The 18,870-nt window shown below is 36.7% G+C and overlaps 1 protein-coding gene across 8 annotated transcripts in view; it reads left to right on the forward strand.

Moving 5' to 3' along the window:
* Sntg1 (syntrophin gamma 1) overlaps positions 1-18,870 on the forward strand; it is an 825,003-nt gene that overhangs the window by 490,715 nt on the left and 315,418 nt on the right. For 5 of the 8 annotated variants that reach the window (XM_074068516.1, XM_074068519.1, XM_074068513.1 and 2 more), the window contains one exon: positions 14,254-14,310. The exons of 1 other annotated variant lie outside the window; for it this stretch is intronic. Coding sequence is in view for 5 of the 7 variants with exons in the window: in XM_074068519.1 (XP_073924620.1) it covers positions 14,254-14,310 (57 nt within the window). In the remaining 2 variants the exon portion in view is untranslated. Of the gene's footprint in view, positions 1-14,253; positions 14,311-16,680; positions 17,093-18,870 lie in introns of those variants that run through there. 2 more of the 8 variants (XM_074068517.1, XM_074068518.1) reach the window with 2 other exon arrangements.

The raw sequence follows: 18,870 nt of genomic DNA on the forward strand, positions 1-18,870 counted from the left end.
AAAGTTCGTCTTTCAGTGTACAAGATAAACCATTTCTGTATTCAGTCCATCTGACTGTGTTTGATATTTCCTGCTTATGTTCCACCAATATTTACTGCCATGTGGAAGCAGGCTTTAAAAAAAACAAGGTTTTTTAATTTTAAAAATGAATTTAAGAATGAATTTTGAATAGACGAAGCCAGAGTATAAATAAATTATTAGAGCATGAAAAAGGAGTCACAGGTTTGGCATTATTAATTCCAAAATCCCCAATTCTGAAACTGTTTGAGGACCAACATAACATTCAACAGGTTTTTGATCTCAGAGCATTTTGGATTTCAGAGGTTGGAAGAAGGGATCTAAAACTATGTAATGTCCTATGAAAAGATTCCAAACGTTGAACACCTCTGAAATCTGAAATACATCTAGTTTTATGCATTTTGAACAAATAATATTCAATCTGTAATTTAAATTTATCACGGATAAATTGATCATTGTTAACATACCTAGGCTTTAAAAGGAGTTATAATTATAATAATGATAATGACTAATGATAATAGGAGTAAAATTCTGGCTGTCTTGATTGCTCAAATAGTGAGCCACAGGAGGTTGTTAAACTTTCTTTACAGATTGATATTTCTACTTTCATAATATTAATTTTTTAATGTTAAATTATTTCAGGTAGTAACTTTGGCCTCCTCATCTATGACATTCAAATATATTTTAAACTTTTATAACCATCGCTATGAACACTGCTTTTGCACTGTGAATTAACTCAAAGATAACCTGTGCTTTATGTGACATTTGCTCCTGTACTAAACGTTCTTCAACTGCTGTGGCAATTTTGTGTACTTGTGAATTTGTGTGGGGTGGTTTTATAGTTCAGACTGCTTCATTCTATCCCAAGATGCTGTCAATTCCATTTCTTTCCTGTGGGAATACACAGTGAATTTGGATCCACATAACAGTATGTTAAAGGTCTAGAGGAATAAGTGAGAATCTGAGTGAGAACTGAAGCATTCTTAATTAAGAATATGAACTTGTGGTTTAAGCAACAAGGTTGACTTATACAGCTTCCTTCATGACTTTCACCACCAGCTTAACTTTTAGAATTTCACATGTTGAGGTGTCTTGCATTTTCTTCTGCTTAGCACTTTTTAATTTACATAATAGTCTACAAAGATTACTTTGGATTTTTATCACATCATTATTTTGAAAGTCAATATGTACTGTTGCTGTTGTTGCATGAATGATGAATTTAAACCCCATGTGGTTTGTAAGGTCTGTCTACAGAGTTCGAGCTGGTGCTGAAACTCCAGCTAGAAAAAATGCTTCTCACAGAGTGAAATGAAAATTACACCCATCACTATCTGTAGGATACGGGTAAATCAGGATTGAAAAGGAAATAACACCAGATGAATAGGTTAGAAAAGAATTACCTCCAACAAATAGTTTCACGCAAAAAAACCTAGAAAATGCACAGCAAAACAAACACAAAGAAGGAAGAAAATAATAGCAAGAACAAAAATAAGTACAATGAAAACAGAAAATAGAAAAAAATCAATGAATCAAAAGCTATATTCTTTAAAAAGATGAATAAAATAGAGAAAACTTTAACAAGACAGAAAAACAAAAAAGTTTAAAGGTGCAGTTGCTAATGTTAGAAGTCAAACAGGGGATCTCATTACAGCCCCCACAGGCATCAAAAAGAAAATGAGGAGATATTATGAGCAACTCCACACATACAGGTTGAACAAATTTAGCTGAAATGGACTAATCTCGCAAATAAACTTCACCCAATGTGAAATACATTAATTAATTTCCCCTGTAACTACTAAGGAAATAAATTTGTATGAAAGAATGCCCAAAGAAGAAATCTGCAGGCCCAGGTGACTTCACTACAGAATTCAAATATTTAAGGAAGTATTAATGCCAATCCTATTGAATCCCTCCCAGAAATTGAAGCAAAAGTTATACTTATCATTTCAATTTTCAAGCCTATAGTATTCTGACACTAAAACAAGATGAAGACAGTACAAAAATGGACACTATAGCCCATATCCTTTGTGAGTATAGGACAAAAATTCATATGAAATATCAGAAAATAGTATTCAGAAAGATAGAAAAATAATTGTACATCTTGACCAAGAGGGGTTTTTATTCCAGGGATGTAATGATGTTGTCATAGTTAAAAATTAATCAATGACATAAATTCATGAAAAACAGACAGAAACTCTCAGAAAGCTAGTAATGGAAAATTCTGCACATTTTTATGGAACACAGATGAACATCCACAAATAATCACATACTTAATAATATGAAAAAATTGAGTGCTTTCCTCTTATGTTCAGGAAGAAGCAAGGAGATCTGTGTACACTACTGCTATTCTACATAATCTTAGAGCTATTATCCAGTACAATAAGGCAAAATACAGGAATAAAATTCATAAAGTTATGAAAATTGTTTCTGCAGATCATGTAATTTTCTACTAAACATCTATCCATATGTAGCCATTTCTCTTCATTTCCACTGCCAATACCCTGCTCCAAGCCATCCAAGCTACTGTCACTTCTTGCCTTGATCCACCAAACTGGTGCCCCCAATTCAAATTAGAGCCCCTCTCTCACATCTCTGCAGCAGTCTAATCTCTACACAGATGTCAGAATTATGCCTGTATTCAAATTCCTGCCGTCCTGTTCAATGTGTCACAGAATGATTCTCAACTAATAACTGGCTGTCTAAATCCAGTGCTTCACAACTCTCCTCTCTGGTCTCATCTTCTACCACTTCTTCATTTCTCACTAGACATGAACTGCAGTAGCTTTTTATTTCATGAGTCTTCTAAGGCAAACTTTACCTAAGACCTTTGCAACTGAAAGTTTCCATGCCTAGCACACTCTTCATCCAGGTATACACATAGATCACTATTTCCTCATCAAGACTAGAACTGTGCTCAAATGTTATCTTGAGAGATTACCTTTTATTCCCATTTTATTGCTACCAAATACTGCTCTCTGCCATTATTCTCCTTGAGATATTTGCTGTTGTTAGTCTTTCTCACACTAGGCTATGAGCATGTACAGACAGGGATTTTTAATCTGTTCTGTTCCTCTGTCGTTTTAATGCCATACATGAATGAACAATGGACGATTATTAGTAAACAAATGAAAAGAGCCAATTAAGAAAAAGACAGACATGCAGCCAGGAAACAGAACCAACTTGAAAGAAATTTTGCACTAAGTCCTAGGAAGGAGAGAGAAACTGCAAGGTGGTGACCGTATGGTATGCTTAGAACTTTATTACTACTCTACTACTGTGTAGGATGTTTTTGGTGATCTTAGTTTTACGCAGTACTGTTCAGGTATTTTTAGAACCACCTCTCTTGAATTTTTCCTGATTTTTTTTTCTCAAGATAAAACTAAAGTTATGTGTTTTGGGAAGCTGGATCACAGAGGTAAATGGCCAATTTATTCACTCTACATGCAGTCTAGGTGATCAGCATGACTGGGGATGTGGACCTGTCCCCCTTATTCTTATACAAACATGACCAGAATATGTCGGCTTATTGAGAGGGGATGACAGAGGCCCAGTTCCTCAGGGTGGAGATCATTTTTGCTTTGTAAGCAAGCGTCCTTGCTAAGTTCTCAAGAGAATCTCCTCGGCATGTTTTTTGAGGAGGCGGATTTTTTAGGAGCATGCCAACCGCCATGCACCAGGGCATGTCATACAGAGGTCTTGGGTCTGGGGATCCTAGGATCCACCCTCCTGCAGTCTTACCTGCACCCTCGTTTAGAAAAGCCTTTATGATCACTCTCCCTGGGTGCTGCCTCCCCCAAGCAGAGGGGCCCAGTGGAGGAGGGCCCAATGGGCGATGAGTGACCAACAATGTTATATAAGAAGAGGGGGTGGCAGAGAGAAAATTTGGAAACCCAGATGGAGCATTTAGCGAGTTTCTATTGAAAGGAAGGTCTCAGGAGCACGGTCTTCCATATCCAGGCGATGATAATGGACCTGTATAGGCTTAGAGGCTAAGGTGTTAATTTGTTCTTTAATGAATTGTATCAGCCTGTTTATAATGCAGGGCCCTATGATCACAATTAAAAGTAGACCTAGCAAGGGGCCTAATAGTGGAAAAAGGTAGGGTAGAATTCCATTAAGCCCAGTCCAGAGGGGGTTTTCAAATAGCTCCCTTCGTCTCTTTTCTAAATCTTCTTGAAGCTGTTTAATTTTGGTGCGTACTATGCCTGATTTATTGGCATAAAAGCAGCATCTTTCCCCTAAGGCCAAGCAGATACCTCCCTGGTTGGCTGTTAGCAGATCTAAGCCTCGCCTGTTCTGAAGGACCACTTCTGCCAGGGAGTCTATTTGGTCCTGTAAATCCTTAATGGTTCCAGATAGAGTTTGTACATCATCTATAAGTTGTTGAGATAGGCGACGGTAACAGTGTATAGCCGTGCCTAAGCCAGCTGTACCTGTGCCTATAGCTGCTGTTATTCCAAGGCTGACAAGGAGCAGTAAGGCTTGTATTGCCCGTTTATGTCTTTTAATTAAGGTGTCTAAGCTAGGAATGGGCAGAGGTTCATCTCCTGAGACAACAGTAATATCTAGGAGTAATAAGGCAACAACACAGCTACCAGTCCAATTTGCTGGAAGCCTGGGGAAGGCTGAGTTTCCTCCACACAAAAAAACTGTACCGTTGGGGGGACAAAGAGCTGGGGTGGGTGAGGGATAATTTAGAACTGATGAGCAATTTCCAAAAGAACTAACCCCAATGTCAATATCATAAGAATTTTTTTGCATCCTGCCTTGAAGGCATACTGTAGGTGCATCCATAGGCTGTACTTTAAAGGGAAGTCCAGATTGGCAGGTATCCTGATTATTTACGGTGGAGTTAACAGGTATTGCCATGGGCATTATTGCTCCTGTGGTCATGCAAAGCCAGCAATCCTTAGCAAGGGTGGGGTTGGAAGTGTTAAGCAAGGAGAAGGTACTTCCCAAAATATCTAATGTATTGGGATCTAAATCTGGAATCTGAGATTTAGGCAACATTAAGGGGTGATATGTGAGTTCAGGGATTTGGGGTTTTAAAAGCTCGATTATTTGAAGATGTTTGACAGCATTCGTGGGTCCTCCACCGTCAGAGACCCCTGTAGGAGGGCGGGAAGCCATCTGCATAGCATTTTGCCCAATTTTAACAAGTTTTAAAGTACCATTATCAAAGGGTGCACTTTTGAGAATGTCATTAATCAAGTTCCAATAAGAAAAGGCGGTCACAGGGACCTTTTCGGGGCCAAAAGATTCATAATAGTCTTTTAAACAGTCTCCGACCCGGAGCCATCTTTTACCATCAATGGTTCCTTTGAGAGGAAACCAAAGACATAAATCTCCTATGTAACAAAATAATGACCTCAAGTCTTTTTTCTTAACACGCGCCCCTCGTGTCTTGAGGGCCTCCTTGAGGCCTGAAAGAAACAAATCATGTGACGACACTGCTTGTCCCAGGGTGGGTCACTCACCGTTTGCCGTCCTCACTCTCCTCCTGGATCTGTCTCTCGGTTGCGTTTGCCGAGGCGATCGCGAACTCTGCTTGGGCCCAAGCCTTCCCGGAGGACGGTGTTCTCCCTGCAATCAAAGGAATAGCTACAGCCACGTTGGGCGCCAGATGTCCCGTCCTGCAGGACACATCAGCGTGGGTAGCGAACCTAGAAGGGGAAGAATGAAGGGACAAGAGACACGAAGGAGACAGCAAGACAGGAGTTCTGATCAAGCTGCAAAATTTTATTGTTCACACAGGGGTATTTATGTGCTGAGGGAGTGAGGGGTATGAGGAGGTGCAGGCTGGTTGGCTGGTTCTGCTGTAGGGTGCCCGTTCGCACCGGCGGCAAGGTAAACTCCCGGAAGAGAAGCAGGGACGGCGCCATCTTGTGCTGGAGATGGAGAAGTTGGAACAAACAACCGCAAAATGTTCCAGGGCAAGGTCAAGACAGAATGGCTCACAAAGGGAGCCTTGTCTCCGACAGACCTGGATTACCTAGCTCAGATGCTTTGTTAGGTTTTTCCACTATGAAGTTATTGTTCTGTCCCTTTGCAAACAGTATTCTCTGGGAAGAAGTTATGCACAGCCTGCACCTAAAAGGGTGGGAAGTTATGCTTTACTTCCTAAGATAGATATCTATGTAATTATTTAGACTTCTTGTATACTTTTTTTGCCATTTACTTATTTATTCAGCACTTTAGTCATATCAGCAAGGATTGTGGATATTTATGCCTGGAACTATAACCCAATTCAACTTTATTATATTTTTGAATGTTTAACATTCAAAATTGGTCAGTGATGGTTCTTTCTCTTGATGTTTGTGGCTCTTGAATGCACATTTTTTTCCTTAGCACTTCTGTACTTCCTGATAGTATGTATAAGATATTTCCAACTCATCTTGTATACTTTCTGCCCTAGTCCTAGCATCCACTATTTTCCAAAGAGGTCAGGTTCATTTTATTGAAAAATTACATTAAAAATCAAGCACTTGGGTGCTAGGCAGGGTAGTTGTTCTCTGTAGTGTGTTTTCATCTTATTACTGTGGGTAAGGTAGGGTGAACTAGACACAAATCAAGAGAGCAAAATCAGAAAGTTCTTTGTAGTTGCTCACAGTTCCCTGGGAAGAAAGGAGCCTGCCGCAGGCAGCACACTCAAGGAAGCAGCATTGGTTCTCGCTACCAGGGTTAGAGGGGAAAATGACTAAGAGCCTTCATTGTTGTTTCCATGGCAAGGAATGGGTTGGTGAGGCAAGTGGGCTGGTTAGGATTGACTGTTTAAATAGTTACAGTGTCACTCTGAGGTATAGAGATTTTCCCTAATTGTATAGAGGCTGACGCTGGAGCTAGTAAAGCAGGTGGAGAGTGCTCTGGGCTGTGAGAGCCCAAACAAGTGAGATGGTTGATGATGTGGACTGCATCAGCTGTTCAAGAAGGGAAAGTGACCAGCCTGTGCCCAGGACCTCACAATTGGGATAAGATGGTATTTAAACAATCTGCATTATATAGCACCATTTCTTTTAAGCCCTCTCAGCTGAAAAGACAAGGATATCTCTATCTATCTATCTATTTGTCTGTCTGTCTATATCATCTATCTATCAGTCTATTTAGTCTTTTACCTACAATAATCTCAGTAGAAGCAAAAACAGAATTTAATGATTTTACTATAATTCTCCCATAAATCAACATTATGAAAGGGTGATTATAACAAGTACTGTTTGATGATAGCATAAAATCAGAAATTAATTCCAGTAAGTAAAATATTGAACATTGAAGAAATATAAATATAACAATAATTATTATTAATATAAATAATTGCCAATGTATCATTCTCTTTTCTTTGAAAACTGGATTATTCAAGACATTATTAAAGGAAACATTAGATAACAATATAAACATTCAAATACATTTTAGCCTAATTATTCAAACATATTTTTCAGACAAAAACTTATGCAAACAGTCTTTCTGTAATATGCTAAAAGAACTTTTCAAAATGACATATTTGAACACAAGTTATTAGATGATTAGAAGATAGAACATCTTTATTTCATGAAGCTTTTTGAATGCCTACTTGTCTGAATCAACAAAAAGTCCCACAGCACAGTTTTTAGTTAGAGAACCAGTACATTAGTTCACAGAAATAGTGAAAGTTATTATTACACAGTGTTATGAAATAAGAGACAAAACAGCAGAAGCTGCAAATGGGCAGTGGCTCCCATGCCTGGATGTCATATTAAAATGCTGACCTTCATCAGGCTGTGTAACATCACTATTTAAACAAAGCTTATTATTTGCAAATGCTGCCTACATTATACATGCTCATTTGCAAGAATAAAACTTCAAAGACATTAGCATCTCAATTTTTTAATGGTGAGGAAAACAAAAGTGGAATTACACCATTCCGAAAGCTAAATAGAACTTTCTGAAAAGCTATACAGAGACTACTTAAATTTCACATAGCTCCCATTGTTTAACCACCTTTAAGTCAGATGCTAAGGATCTGCTACAACTGTATTTTCTGCAACAACTTTGGTCTCCTTTCTCTCTACTATGGTTATAGTGAGAAAAGAAAGACTATTAGGAGTTTGCTAAGGAACGAAAGGTACCTTAGGAGTGCTATAAATATGATCTCTAACAGAACCCAAAAGAGAGGGGCATTTTTTGGACTGTATTACCTTTAATTTCTTAGGTTCTTATGAAATTATCTGGGAAGGTGAGTTTAATGCCTAAGCCTTCTCAGAAAGAGAATGCTATTATTTCTTTAGGACTGAGAACTCTTAATTCTAAATGATAGCACTTATTTAAAATAACATCAAAAAATGAAATATTTGGCAAAAATTTAACAAAACTGAAAAATATTTACTCTGCAAAATGAAAATTTTCACTCATGAGTGAAAGAAATTAAGGAGTCCAAACTGCATTGAGGACATTCCATTTTCAAGGATTAAAAGACTTAATATTGTTAATACAGCAATGATCCTGAGAACTGTTTGTTAATCCCTGTTAAAATCCCAGTTTAATTTCTTCACAGGAATAGACTGGCTGATAGGAAAATTCATATGGAACTATAAGGGACTTTTTCTTGAAAAAGAAAAACTGGAAGGATTCACACTTTTCAATGTCAAAACTTGCTGTGAATAGACAGTAGTCTAGACCATGTGGTAGTAGCATAAGGACAGACATACAGGTCAATAAAATAGAATTGAGAGTCTGAAAACAAACTCATGTTTGTAGTCAGTTGATTTCCAGCCAGTGTTCCAAGACCAATCAGGGAATAGTTGTCTGTTTATGATATAAGCTGGGACATCTGGATACCCACATACAAAACCACAAATTTGAATGCCTATCTTACACCACACACAGAAACTAATTCAAATTCAATTATAATATAAATGTAAGAGCAAAGCATATGAAACTCTTAGAAGAAACCATAGGTATAAAATATACTGGCATTGGATTAAGGCAAGGGTTTTGCAAATGTGACACCAAGAATACAAGTAACAGTGAAAAAAACAGATAACCTGCATTTCATTAAAATTTTAAAAATTGTTCTTCAAAGGATACTATCAAAAAAGTGAACATGATAAGACAAAATGGAAGAACATTGTAGATCTGGTATGACACATGAATCTAAAATAAGTATTGAACTCTCACAATCCAATAATGAAATGGGCCATCAAATGCAGCCAAAGAATTAGAATAGACATTTATCTAAAGATGATGAATAAGTAGTCAATAAACAGATGAAAAGATGCCATAGGGGAAATTCATCTGAAAACCATAAATAAAATATTTTATCACCATTAAATTGCCTCTAATCAGGGCTGGAAGAATAGCTTAAATGATAGAGCACCTGCCTAGCAAGTGCAAGGTCCTGAGTTCAAACCTCAGTACCACTTAATGCACCCCCTAATATAGCTGTAATGAAAAAGACAGAAAATAGCAAAAGTTAGTGACGATGTGAATCTGAATCCTCATATACTGCTGGCAGAAAGATTAAAGAGTTGTTGCCTTGGGAAACAGTCTGACAGTTCCCAGTTGTACTCCTTTGTATATTTCAAAGAGAAATAAGCATGCATGTTCATAGGAAAACTTGCACATAAATGTTCCAAGCAGCATTATTCGGGATAATGAAATGGGAGAGATAACCCAGATGTCCACCAATGGAGGAATGGATAAATAAACTGTGTTACAATAAGGTAGACAGGGATCCTCATGGGAACAAAAGACAAGATATATTCTTGAGTCCTAAGTTCCTGTTCTGTAAGGGTAAAAACATGTCTCTTTCCTCTTTGAGGACAATGTTTGGAATGCACCTGTCTTTATCACCTTTTACTTCTAATCTTATTGCAAGGTCAAAACCCACCAGGTACAGGGTAGTGCCACAAGTTTCCAAAAATGAACTTGCTACTGATCCATATCTTACATGAGAACAGCTCCTTAAACCATCAGGAAGAAGCTTCTTAAAAATGCCATCCTTGCAACTAGTGGAAAACTATGACCCTGGACTACTGTAGCAATCCCATAGAAGGGCTTCTTCCTTGTGCTGATTTTGGGCACCATAACCCCCCTCTGTCAGTGCTGTATGCCCCTTTCCACCTCCAGTACCCTTTTCTTGAGAAAAAAACCTCCATTAAAGCCTGAGTCTTCATTCTCTTTATTTCTCAGATTTTATTCTATTATCACTTGAACAGAAATTCCTTCACATACTGCATCATACTTATGAAGTAGAGTTGTATTTGACAATGGAACAAAATGAAATATTTACACATAATACAATACAGATGACCTTGAAGACATTATGCTAAAAAGCTAGACAGAAAGGATCACATAAGATATGACTCCATTTATGTGAATGTCTACAGCATACAAATCTATAGAAACAAAAATTAGATTGCTAGGTGCTTAAGACTGGGATGGGGGATAGGGGTTATAGGGTATCTGGCTGTTTTTTAGAGAAATGACTTCAAATTCTAAAATTAATTGTGGTGATGGATTCACAACTCTGTAATTTGTCTAAAAGCCAATGTGTTGCACACTTTAAATGGCAAATTTCATGCCATATGAATTATATGTCAATAAAGCTGTTTTTAAAAAAGATAAAACATAACCTGAGCATATTCACACATCTATAATATTTCTGTATGTAAATGTCATATTTATAGTAAGCAAAACAAGAGCATTCTGGCTGACGTCTCAAATTATATTCCATTACCCTGTGGAACATTCTAGCTTCTTTCCAATGCTCATGTACAAATTCCCACTCCATCAGTGAGAAAAGTGGCGCCCTGCATTTCAATATACATGTGCAGCAATGTTAGAACTGTTACCGCAGACTCTCCTGTGATTCACCTTTATCATCTAGCACAGTGCCATGCTGATTTTTTAAATTTGCATACATTAAGTTTTACTTTCTGTGCTTTAAAGTTGTATGGGTTTTGACAAATGCATGATGTTCTGTATCCATTATTCTGTGTCACAGAGTCATTTCATTTCCCTAAAAATCCTGTGTTTCATATATTCAATCGTTTTCCTCTTCTGAGTGAGTCCCCAGAGACCACTCAAAGTTTCATTGTCTCCATAGGAGGAAACAGTGTATGTAGTTTTTTCAAAAAGGTTTCTTTCACTTTCCAAGGTACCTTTTAGGTTTCTACATCATTTTTTAAGACTTTATTTTTAGAGCAGTTTTAGGTTCACAGCAAAACTGAAAGGGAAATACAGATTCCCTCAGTACTCCTATTCTGACCACATGTACATCCTTCCTCCATTTTCAAAGTCCCTCACAAGAGGGATACATTTTTTCCACTTAAGAACACACATTTACACATCATCTGCTGACATTTAGCAGCTCCATAGCTCATTTCTTGTCATTGCTGAAAAAGTCATTGTTTAGCTGTATCACAATCTGCTCACCCATTCACCTACTGAAGAATATCTTTCTTGGTCATTTGTAGATTTTGGCAATAATGAATACAATTGCTATTAACATTTGCAGGAAATTTTTGTGTAAACACAATTTAAAATCAGATGGGTAAATACCTCACAGTGGAATTCTTGGATCATAAGTTAAGACCAAGTTTAACTTTGTAAGAAACTGCCAGGCTGGCTTTTGTTTGGCTTTTGTGAAAATGTTTTGCTCTTTTTTTTCCTTTAACATGAATATTTAATTTTGACTTAGTCCATGTGCTAAAATGCTTAGGATAGAACTTTGAGCAAGATACATACTCAGTTCTCAGAAACCTGTAGTGGAAAAATATAAAGAGCAGTCTCTTTGGGTAAGTATTTAAAGTGCTTAAGTGCTGTAAGAGGTGTACAAGTGCATCCCGTTAATCCACTCTTCCTTAATTGTCAAAGGAGCTAATGGATAATTCCTCTTTTTCTTAATTTCTTTGTTTCTTTCACACAAAATCAGTACAACTTTCTAATTGATAATCTTTCTAGCTTCTGTGTTGTTTCCACTTCCTTCCCATATACTTCATACTGTGTGTATATTTTATTTTACTTTTTCTGAGGTACTGGGGCTTGAACTCAGGGCCTCTATTGAGCTACTCCATCAGCCCATTTTTTTATGAAGGATTTTTTACTAGATAGGGTTTTTCAAACTATTTGTCCAGGCTGGCTTTGAAATGTGATCCTCTTGATCTCTGCCTCCTGAGTAGCTAGGATTACAGGCATGAGCCATGGGCGCCTGGCCTGTGTGTGTATTTTAAACATAATAGTCTGAAGAGCAGGTGTGAATCATCATTACGTTTTCTATGAAGCACAGAGTGTTGAAAACAAGCTTTCTCATTGCATTGACACAGATAATTTAGTTGTGCGACAAGTGTTTTAAAGCTGTTACTCTCTGGCTAAAATTTTTTCATATTTAGATTTCAAAAGGCACTTTATATCTGTGAGTGTATGCAGTGTGGATTTTGTGTTTTACAAAGCAATCTAATTGACCATACCTTGGTTTCTCAGAGGACAGTGGTTTGTTACTGGCAACAGCATTTAGAACACTCAGGTGTAACTCAATACATTTTCAAATCAGTTTATCTGGTTTATGAGGTGAGCAGTTTAAACAGTTCATTAATGCTTTTTGTTTCTTCTTTTAAATCTTTCTGGGGATAGGAGGAGAGAATCAGATGTGTGTGGGGGCCGGGAGGAAGTAGACTAGGAGTGTTAACACAAACAACTAGGAGTATCAGCAAACAGATGCCCAACTGGGCCGATATTTATTTCCCTTTCTTGCTTCCTGCTGCCTGTAGTGACCAATATAAAATTCAGCTTTTAAACACAGGTAATTTGTTTTGCCAGTCTCCTGCCTTTCTTAGAACTAGCGAACAGGTGCTAACTATGGTGTACAAGTTGTGTGTGTGTGTGTGTGTGTGTGTGTGAGTGTGTGTACACATGTGGGTGTGCTGAGCATTTAAAGAACATTTAAATAAGTGCTGCTTCTGAGGTTTTGGAATTCACTTTCTGTAGATTCTCTGAGCTCCTCTTTGAGTCAGCAGTTTAAGGCAGATTGTGGAGAATGAGCTTCCATAACCCTGTGGGCTAGCTATTCCTATCCAAGGAAGGTCCTGAACTCCAGAACAAAAGTTACTGGCCTTTGTTATGCAAGATACCTAGATAATGTAGGCAAGGCATTCCTTAATTAAAATGCATTTTCTCTGAGGGACATTTTTAGTTTAAGACAACTGATTTGGGTTCATTGCCCCATTTGTACTGAAACTATTTTAGGGAAGCAAGTCTTTAATACTTAAAGAAAAGAATTAAGGAAATAGTTCCCAACATCTAAGAACTTTGGTTTGACTGGCAGTTTTGTAAAAGCAGCTTGCCAATCTGTTTTTATAAGAATAAAGATCACTAGGTATAGAGAAACAGGCACTGTATGACCAATACTTAGCCAAAATACAGGGTGAGAAGCAAGGGGTGCTACTTCAGTTGGTTATGGGCAGGTGAAAGAAAACTAATGTAAATGGCACAAGTTACAGATGTAGCATCCAGCCCTTCAGCGTGTCAGGAGTATGCAACATTTAAGACGATTGCCTAAAAACACCTAATATTGATTTTTCTAATTGAAAATTGCAGGACATGTCTAAATGTGGCTCTTTGTCCTCATACCTTTGTCTTTGAATATTTTTTAACTCTCATAAGCTAGTAACTGAATTATGGTTTCCATTGTGAAAGGATAAGAGGAACTGATTTTGAAAATTGTTAATTCCATGGCAATTATTACATAGGCATGTAATTAATTCTTTTTCTAAATAGTGCATTAATGATTTTGGACCTGAATTATTCACAGTTTCAATCTTTGACATCACATGAATCATTCACGTCACAAACATGACCAGTAGGGGCTGAGAAAAGGCTTGCCCGAGGAATATTCACCATTAACATTGTGTTATCATTATGTTACTGCAAACTTGCCATTTCTTAATTGAGAATATACAATGTGAAAATGAGATGAAATTTAAAAGTTAAAGATTCCAAAATATATTCTAAAACATTGTTGAAAAGAACTTAATTTTTCATAGTTTAATAATAAAATAGCCCCTTTTATTGTGACAAAGAAATTACTGACCTTTAATTTAAAACTATAAAATGATCCATTAATTGCAATATTTGGAGCCTTTATGATGTCAAAAATCTATCCCTTTTTTTTCCTTTTTAAGAGAAAAGTAAAACCCAGAGGGAAAAAATGGTATGTGAGTCTAGTATTAGGAAACACTAACCACTCTTAAAAATCCTGTCTTTCAGGAAAGAACGGTGACCATCAGAAGACAAACAGTAGGAGGATTTGGATTAAGCATAAAGGTAGCCTGCCTTTCCAGTCTATCCTTACAAAGGCCAAGCTGTAAGGGATTAACTTTTGTGCATTTCATGTTTGTTGATTTATAGCCAGACAAAAATAGCTACGTAGCAAACTCCTTAATAATTAGAGTGGGAGGTAAATTAGTAGGTACTCATGGTACTCTTGTTAATGGTGCTGGTGCAGTCAGTGATCACGAGACTTCCAAATTCTTTATGGTGAAGAATCCATCCTAGGACACATGGGTGTAAAGGGAGTTTGTTAAATGTTAGGTAGAGAGAAATTTCAGAAGGGAGCATGGTGGGGTGCAGGTGGAGTCTGCTGGCAGAGAGAGAAAGCTTCTCTTAGGTACTTTTAAAACTTAATCTATGGGAAGGGAGGAGCCAGATGATTTTCACCCAATAATCAATGAGTGGGGAGGGGCATGGGTGGTTCCCAGCCAGGTAAGGGTGGTCTGGGCCATCCCTGGGCAACCTACCTATGACTCCTGATCTTTCCCTACTTCTAGCCTGCCTTACTCTGGCCACCTAACAGCTTTTAATTTGCACAGTTTAGATAAGTTTTTAGGAACTTTACCTTACCTGTTATTGAATATAACTCATTAGCTTTCTTTATCTCATTTCTTCTAAAATATTCAATATGATGCTGCATGTGCATATCTTCCTCCAACCCACCAGTGTAGGAAGTGCTGACCTATGGTGAATGAGGCAAGAAGTTTCATGCTAATAACACCTGACAGCAGAGAAGGAAGAAGAAATCTCTCTTTTTACTTTAATTTTCACTTTTATTAAAGAAATCTCTGAATCTCATTTTACAATGCCAAGTTCACTTATAACATTTTAAACGCTTTATTTCTGTATCTCACTATTAGAACAAAAATCATACATATGTCTCAAGTACACAGTTCAAGAAATTTTAACCCACCTCAAGTTATATCCTCCTGGAAGGCAGAACTCTGAATTTTGTGATATTAGCTATAATCAACTTTATGATAAATGATCTAAAAAAGGGGATCAAGGTGTAATAGCATTGTGTTATTGGTGATGAAAATATTATTCTATGAAACATTAGTTTAGAAATATTTCTATATTTAATTTACCAGTCACCAACTAAGACCAAGGAGACTTACAGAACAACACTAAAATGTATTAACTATGTCAGGAGTTCCTTTATTCAGTACACAGAGTTTTGCTTTTATTTTTGATAGTTTTGTTTTTATTTTTAATTTTCTGATGCAATGGTTATTGATATTACTATGAATAATTTAAAGGAAACATAAAGACACCAGAGAGTCCAAAAACTAATTCCAACAGTGAAAGTTGATTTCATTTCAATTACACATTTTTCTTGCCTGTTACCAACTTCATTTCATTGTGGAGCCATATTAACACAATATTAATTTTGTGCCAGCTAGAAATTCTCTTTTTCTCTTTTGCTATCTACTTATAGTTTAAACTCAATAATCCAATGCTTTTTTTTTTTTTCCCTGAAGTACCAGGGGTTGAACTCAGGGTTGCACATTTGCTAGGCAAGTGCTGTACCACTTGAGCTACTCTGTCAGTCATAGCTTAGATGTATTTTAAGGAATCAAGAAACTTGCTAAATGAATCTTTGCAGTCTATCAGTTTCATAATTTCAATTTAAACATATAATATGGTAATTTCTGAATTAAATAAGTATGTATTTATCATTCAAAATGGCAGTCACAAAAGTCATATTTGAACTATGACAAGTGCCATACAATAGGACATTTGACAAAAAGGAAATTATTTTAAAACTCTTATAATACACATACAGTAACCAGAAAAACAAACATAGGTATTTTCATTTAGCAATAATATGATTTATCATTTTATGACTTTTCATTTGTCTTCCTCAATATTTTCCTATGAATTTTTCTATTTTAAAACTATCTTTCATTCTTGTTATGTTTGTCAAAATACTATTTATTTATTTTAAATAGTAATATGATTATACAACTTCCCTTTTCTTTGTCACATGTGAATTGGATAAACTATTGTGCTTATTTATTAGTACTATTTTCTTTAGCTGTGAGAATTAAAAATTATACATGCAATTAACATTTAAAAACTTTCTGGGGAAGGCTCAGAATTACTGTTTTAATATTGAATCATTTATTGGTGACTTTCAGGAGCAATTTTGAGCCAATTATATAATTATGCACATAAATATGTAAATAAACTTTATCCTTATTTGCTTTAGTTACATACTGGAGGTTTTATAGTGAGAAATATTTATTAAAAACTTTTCCTGTCTCAAATCCAGATAACAGAAGGGAGATGGTGTGCTACAGAATTGAAAGAGTACTCACCAATAAAGTTAAGATTCTTCATACAGTTCTTGGGATGAATTTAACTTAACATGGAACATCTCAGTTTTACTTTCTAAAATAATCTCTCTTCAAAAGACTTGGCTGAAGTCTAACCAAATGCCCTTTTTGATCACAAAACATTAAAATAATCCAATGTGCACTAAAATACTCCAACAATTTACCCTCCTCTATATAGGCTGCAAATTGCTGCTGGGCTTCCTTCCCTCCTTTGGTAGCCACTGAGGGCAGCTACCGTGCTGTACTTGGTGCTATGATAGGCAGCAAATGCAAAGAAAATGCCTATGTGTGTTTTTTTCTAATATTTTATTTAATAACACCTTCACTGCTGGTTATGAGCAACATACTGACCCTGTGGCCACCATTGTCTTTAAATACCTGACGCCCCGAAACCTCTCTCGCTAGAGTCTGCTTCAGGGATGCAGGTTGGTAATGAAGTAAGTCAATCATTATGGCCATTTGTTTTCTCCATCTTACATAGGCAATGTTGAAACTTCTCATAGACAAATGTGCAGGTGGCTTAGAGGCTGAGGCAGTTCTGTGTGTGCCCCACAGTTTGTTCTAGACTTAGACATCTTCTATTGAAGAATTTATCTCAGAATGTGATGGAGAACACAGTAAGGAGGGGTCTTATCTCAAAAATTTCTGAAATTCCACTGAATGAAAGGAAAAGAATACATTTAGCAGAAATGAAATTTCATGGACTTAAATTTTTAGTATGATTTTTGATAAAAGCCATTTTTTTTCATATGTTGTCTCCTGCTTTTGCTGTATTGCTTTTCTTTTTGAAAACTTAAGAAGCTTTTGACTTGCATTACTGGGAATTTCATAGAATATCTGAGACTTTTTCAAAAGTGAAACCTACAGTTTTTAATTATGTGTAATTATATTAGCCATTCAATGTGGAATACAGTCATCTAGAAAGAGTTTGGGCATAAATTACTTTAGACTTATGTAGGAATTACTGATTTATGTTTTTAAACTCATTTGTCTTTTATATAACTAAATTCTCATCATTTTATAATAAAATTGTTTTCCTTGAGAAGGTGAAAACCAAAATTACCAATATAACCATATCTACTCTAAATAAGATCAAAACAGAAACCATAATAGCAACCTCTAAGTGTTGAGGCAGGGCATCCTAGCCAGTTCCGTGCCACACGCAGGGCTGCCACACTTGCTTCTATGTTCCCATTGCCTGGTTTAGATGATCTGCTTGTTCTTAGTTCCTCTAGGGAGTGTCCATCCCTAGATCATGCTCTTTTCTCTGCTTTCTTGTCTCATATTCTTTTCATTTCTATTAAAAAAGTCATGTAGGTTCAAATTGCTACTGGGCTGAGTGGTATAAGAAAACAGTAGTTCAGAAGATGTCAAGCCCTTCTTGCATCTGAAAAGAGAACTGGACAGAAACACAAATTGTAAAACAGTAGCAAAATTTTATTGAAAGAAAAGGAAAGAAAGAGTAAGAATAAAGCACTGCAAGAAAAGAAGTAGTAGGCTCTGCCAGGTGGCACAGAAGGATTGATTTATTTGTTTAAGCCTAATGTATAAGTTGTAAGGTGGGAAAAATCTGGGGAGTCCTTAGGAAGGGACTAAGATGGAGGGCAGGTTTAACTAACATAGCCTCATCATATAACCTGGGACATTCCTCTCAATTGCTTATGCTAATTTTCTGGTTTATAATTGTATGAGATGTGACCAAAATTCTTAAGGTCTTAAGTAGAGAACTTTGCCTAAGAGGTCAAAGTGGAGGCCATGCAAGCCCAGCAGTAAAAATATTTTTGACTGCCAGGGGATTTATAACTCAGAGGGGATTTATTGCTTTAGAGATGTGTCAGGGCCATGCTGGGGAGTAGGATCTGTTTAAGAGAAGGCGGTCCCACAGCGAGTTATTTCCCCTTTACTAGTCTGCCTCAAAATGAATAACTGAACCAGATAAAAGAGAAGCCTGGAGGTGTGATACACACACATTCATACTTGGTTCTCTGTTGTCTTTAAATGCTCTTTTGGCTACTAGTCCAAAAAGGCAGAGCAGTATCTCCCTTCTTTTCTGATCAGAGCCTCTTCAAGTTGCTGGGAGCTTTGCCCAGGAAGCTTTGCTGGGAACAATTTTTTTTGTTGGAGCTATTTTTAGCCTTGTGTTGTCTTTCAGAAGCATTTTCAGACATGCTGTAACATTGGGTCATCTTTGACCATGATCTCCTGGTTGTTTTCA

The sequence above is a fragment of the Castor canadensis genome, chromosome 3, assembly GCF_047511655.1.
Source record: "Castor canadensis chromosome 3, mCasCan1.hap1v2, whole genome shotgun sequence".
Classification (NCBI taxonomy): Eukaryota; Metazoa; Chordata; class Mammalia; order Rodentia; family Castoridae; genus Castor; species Castor canadensis.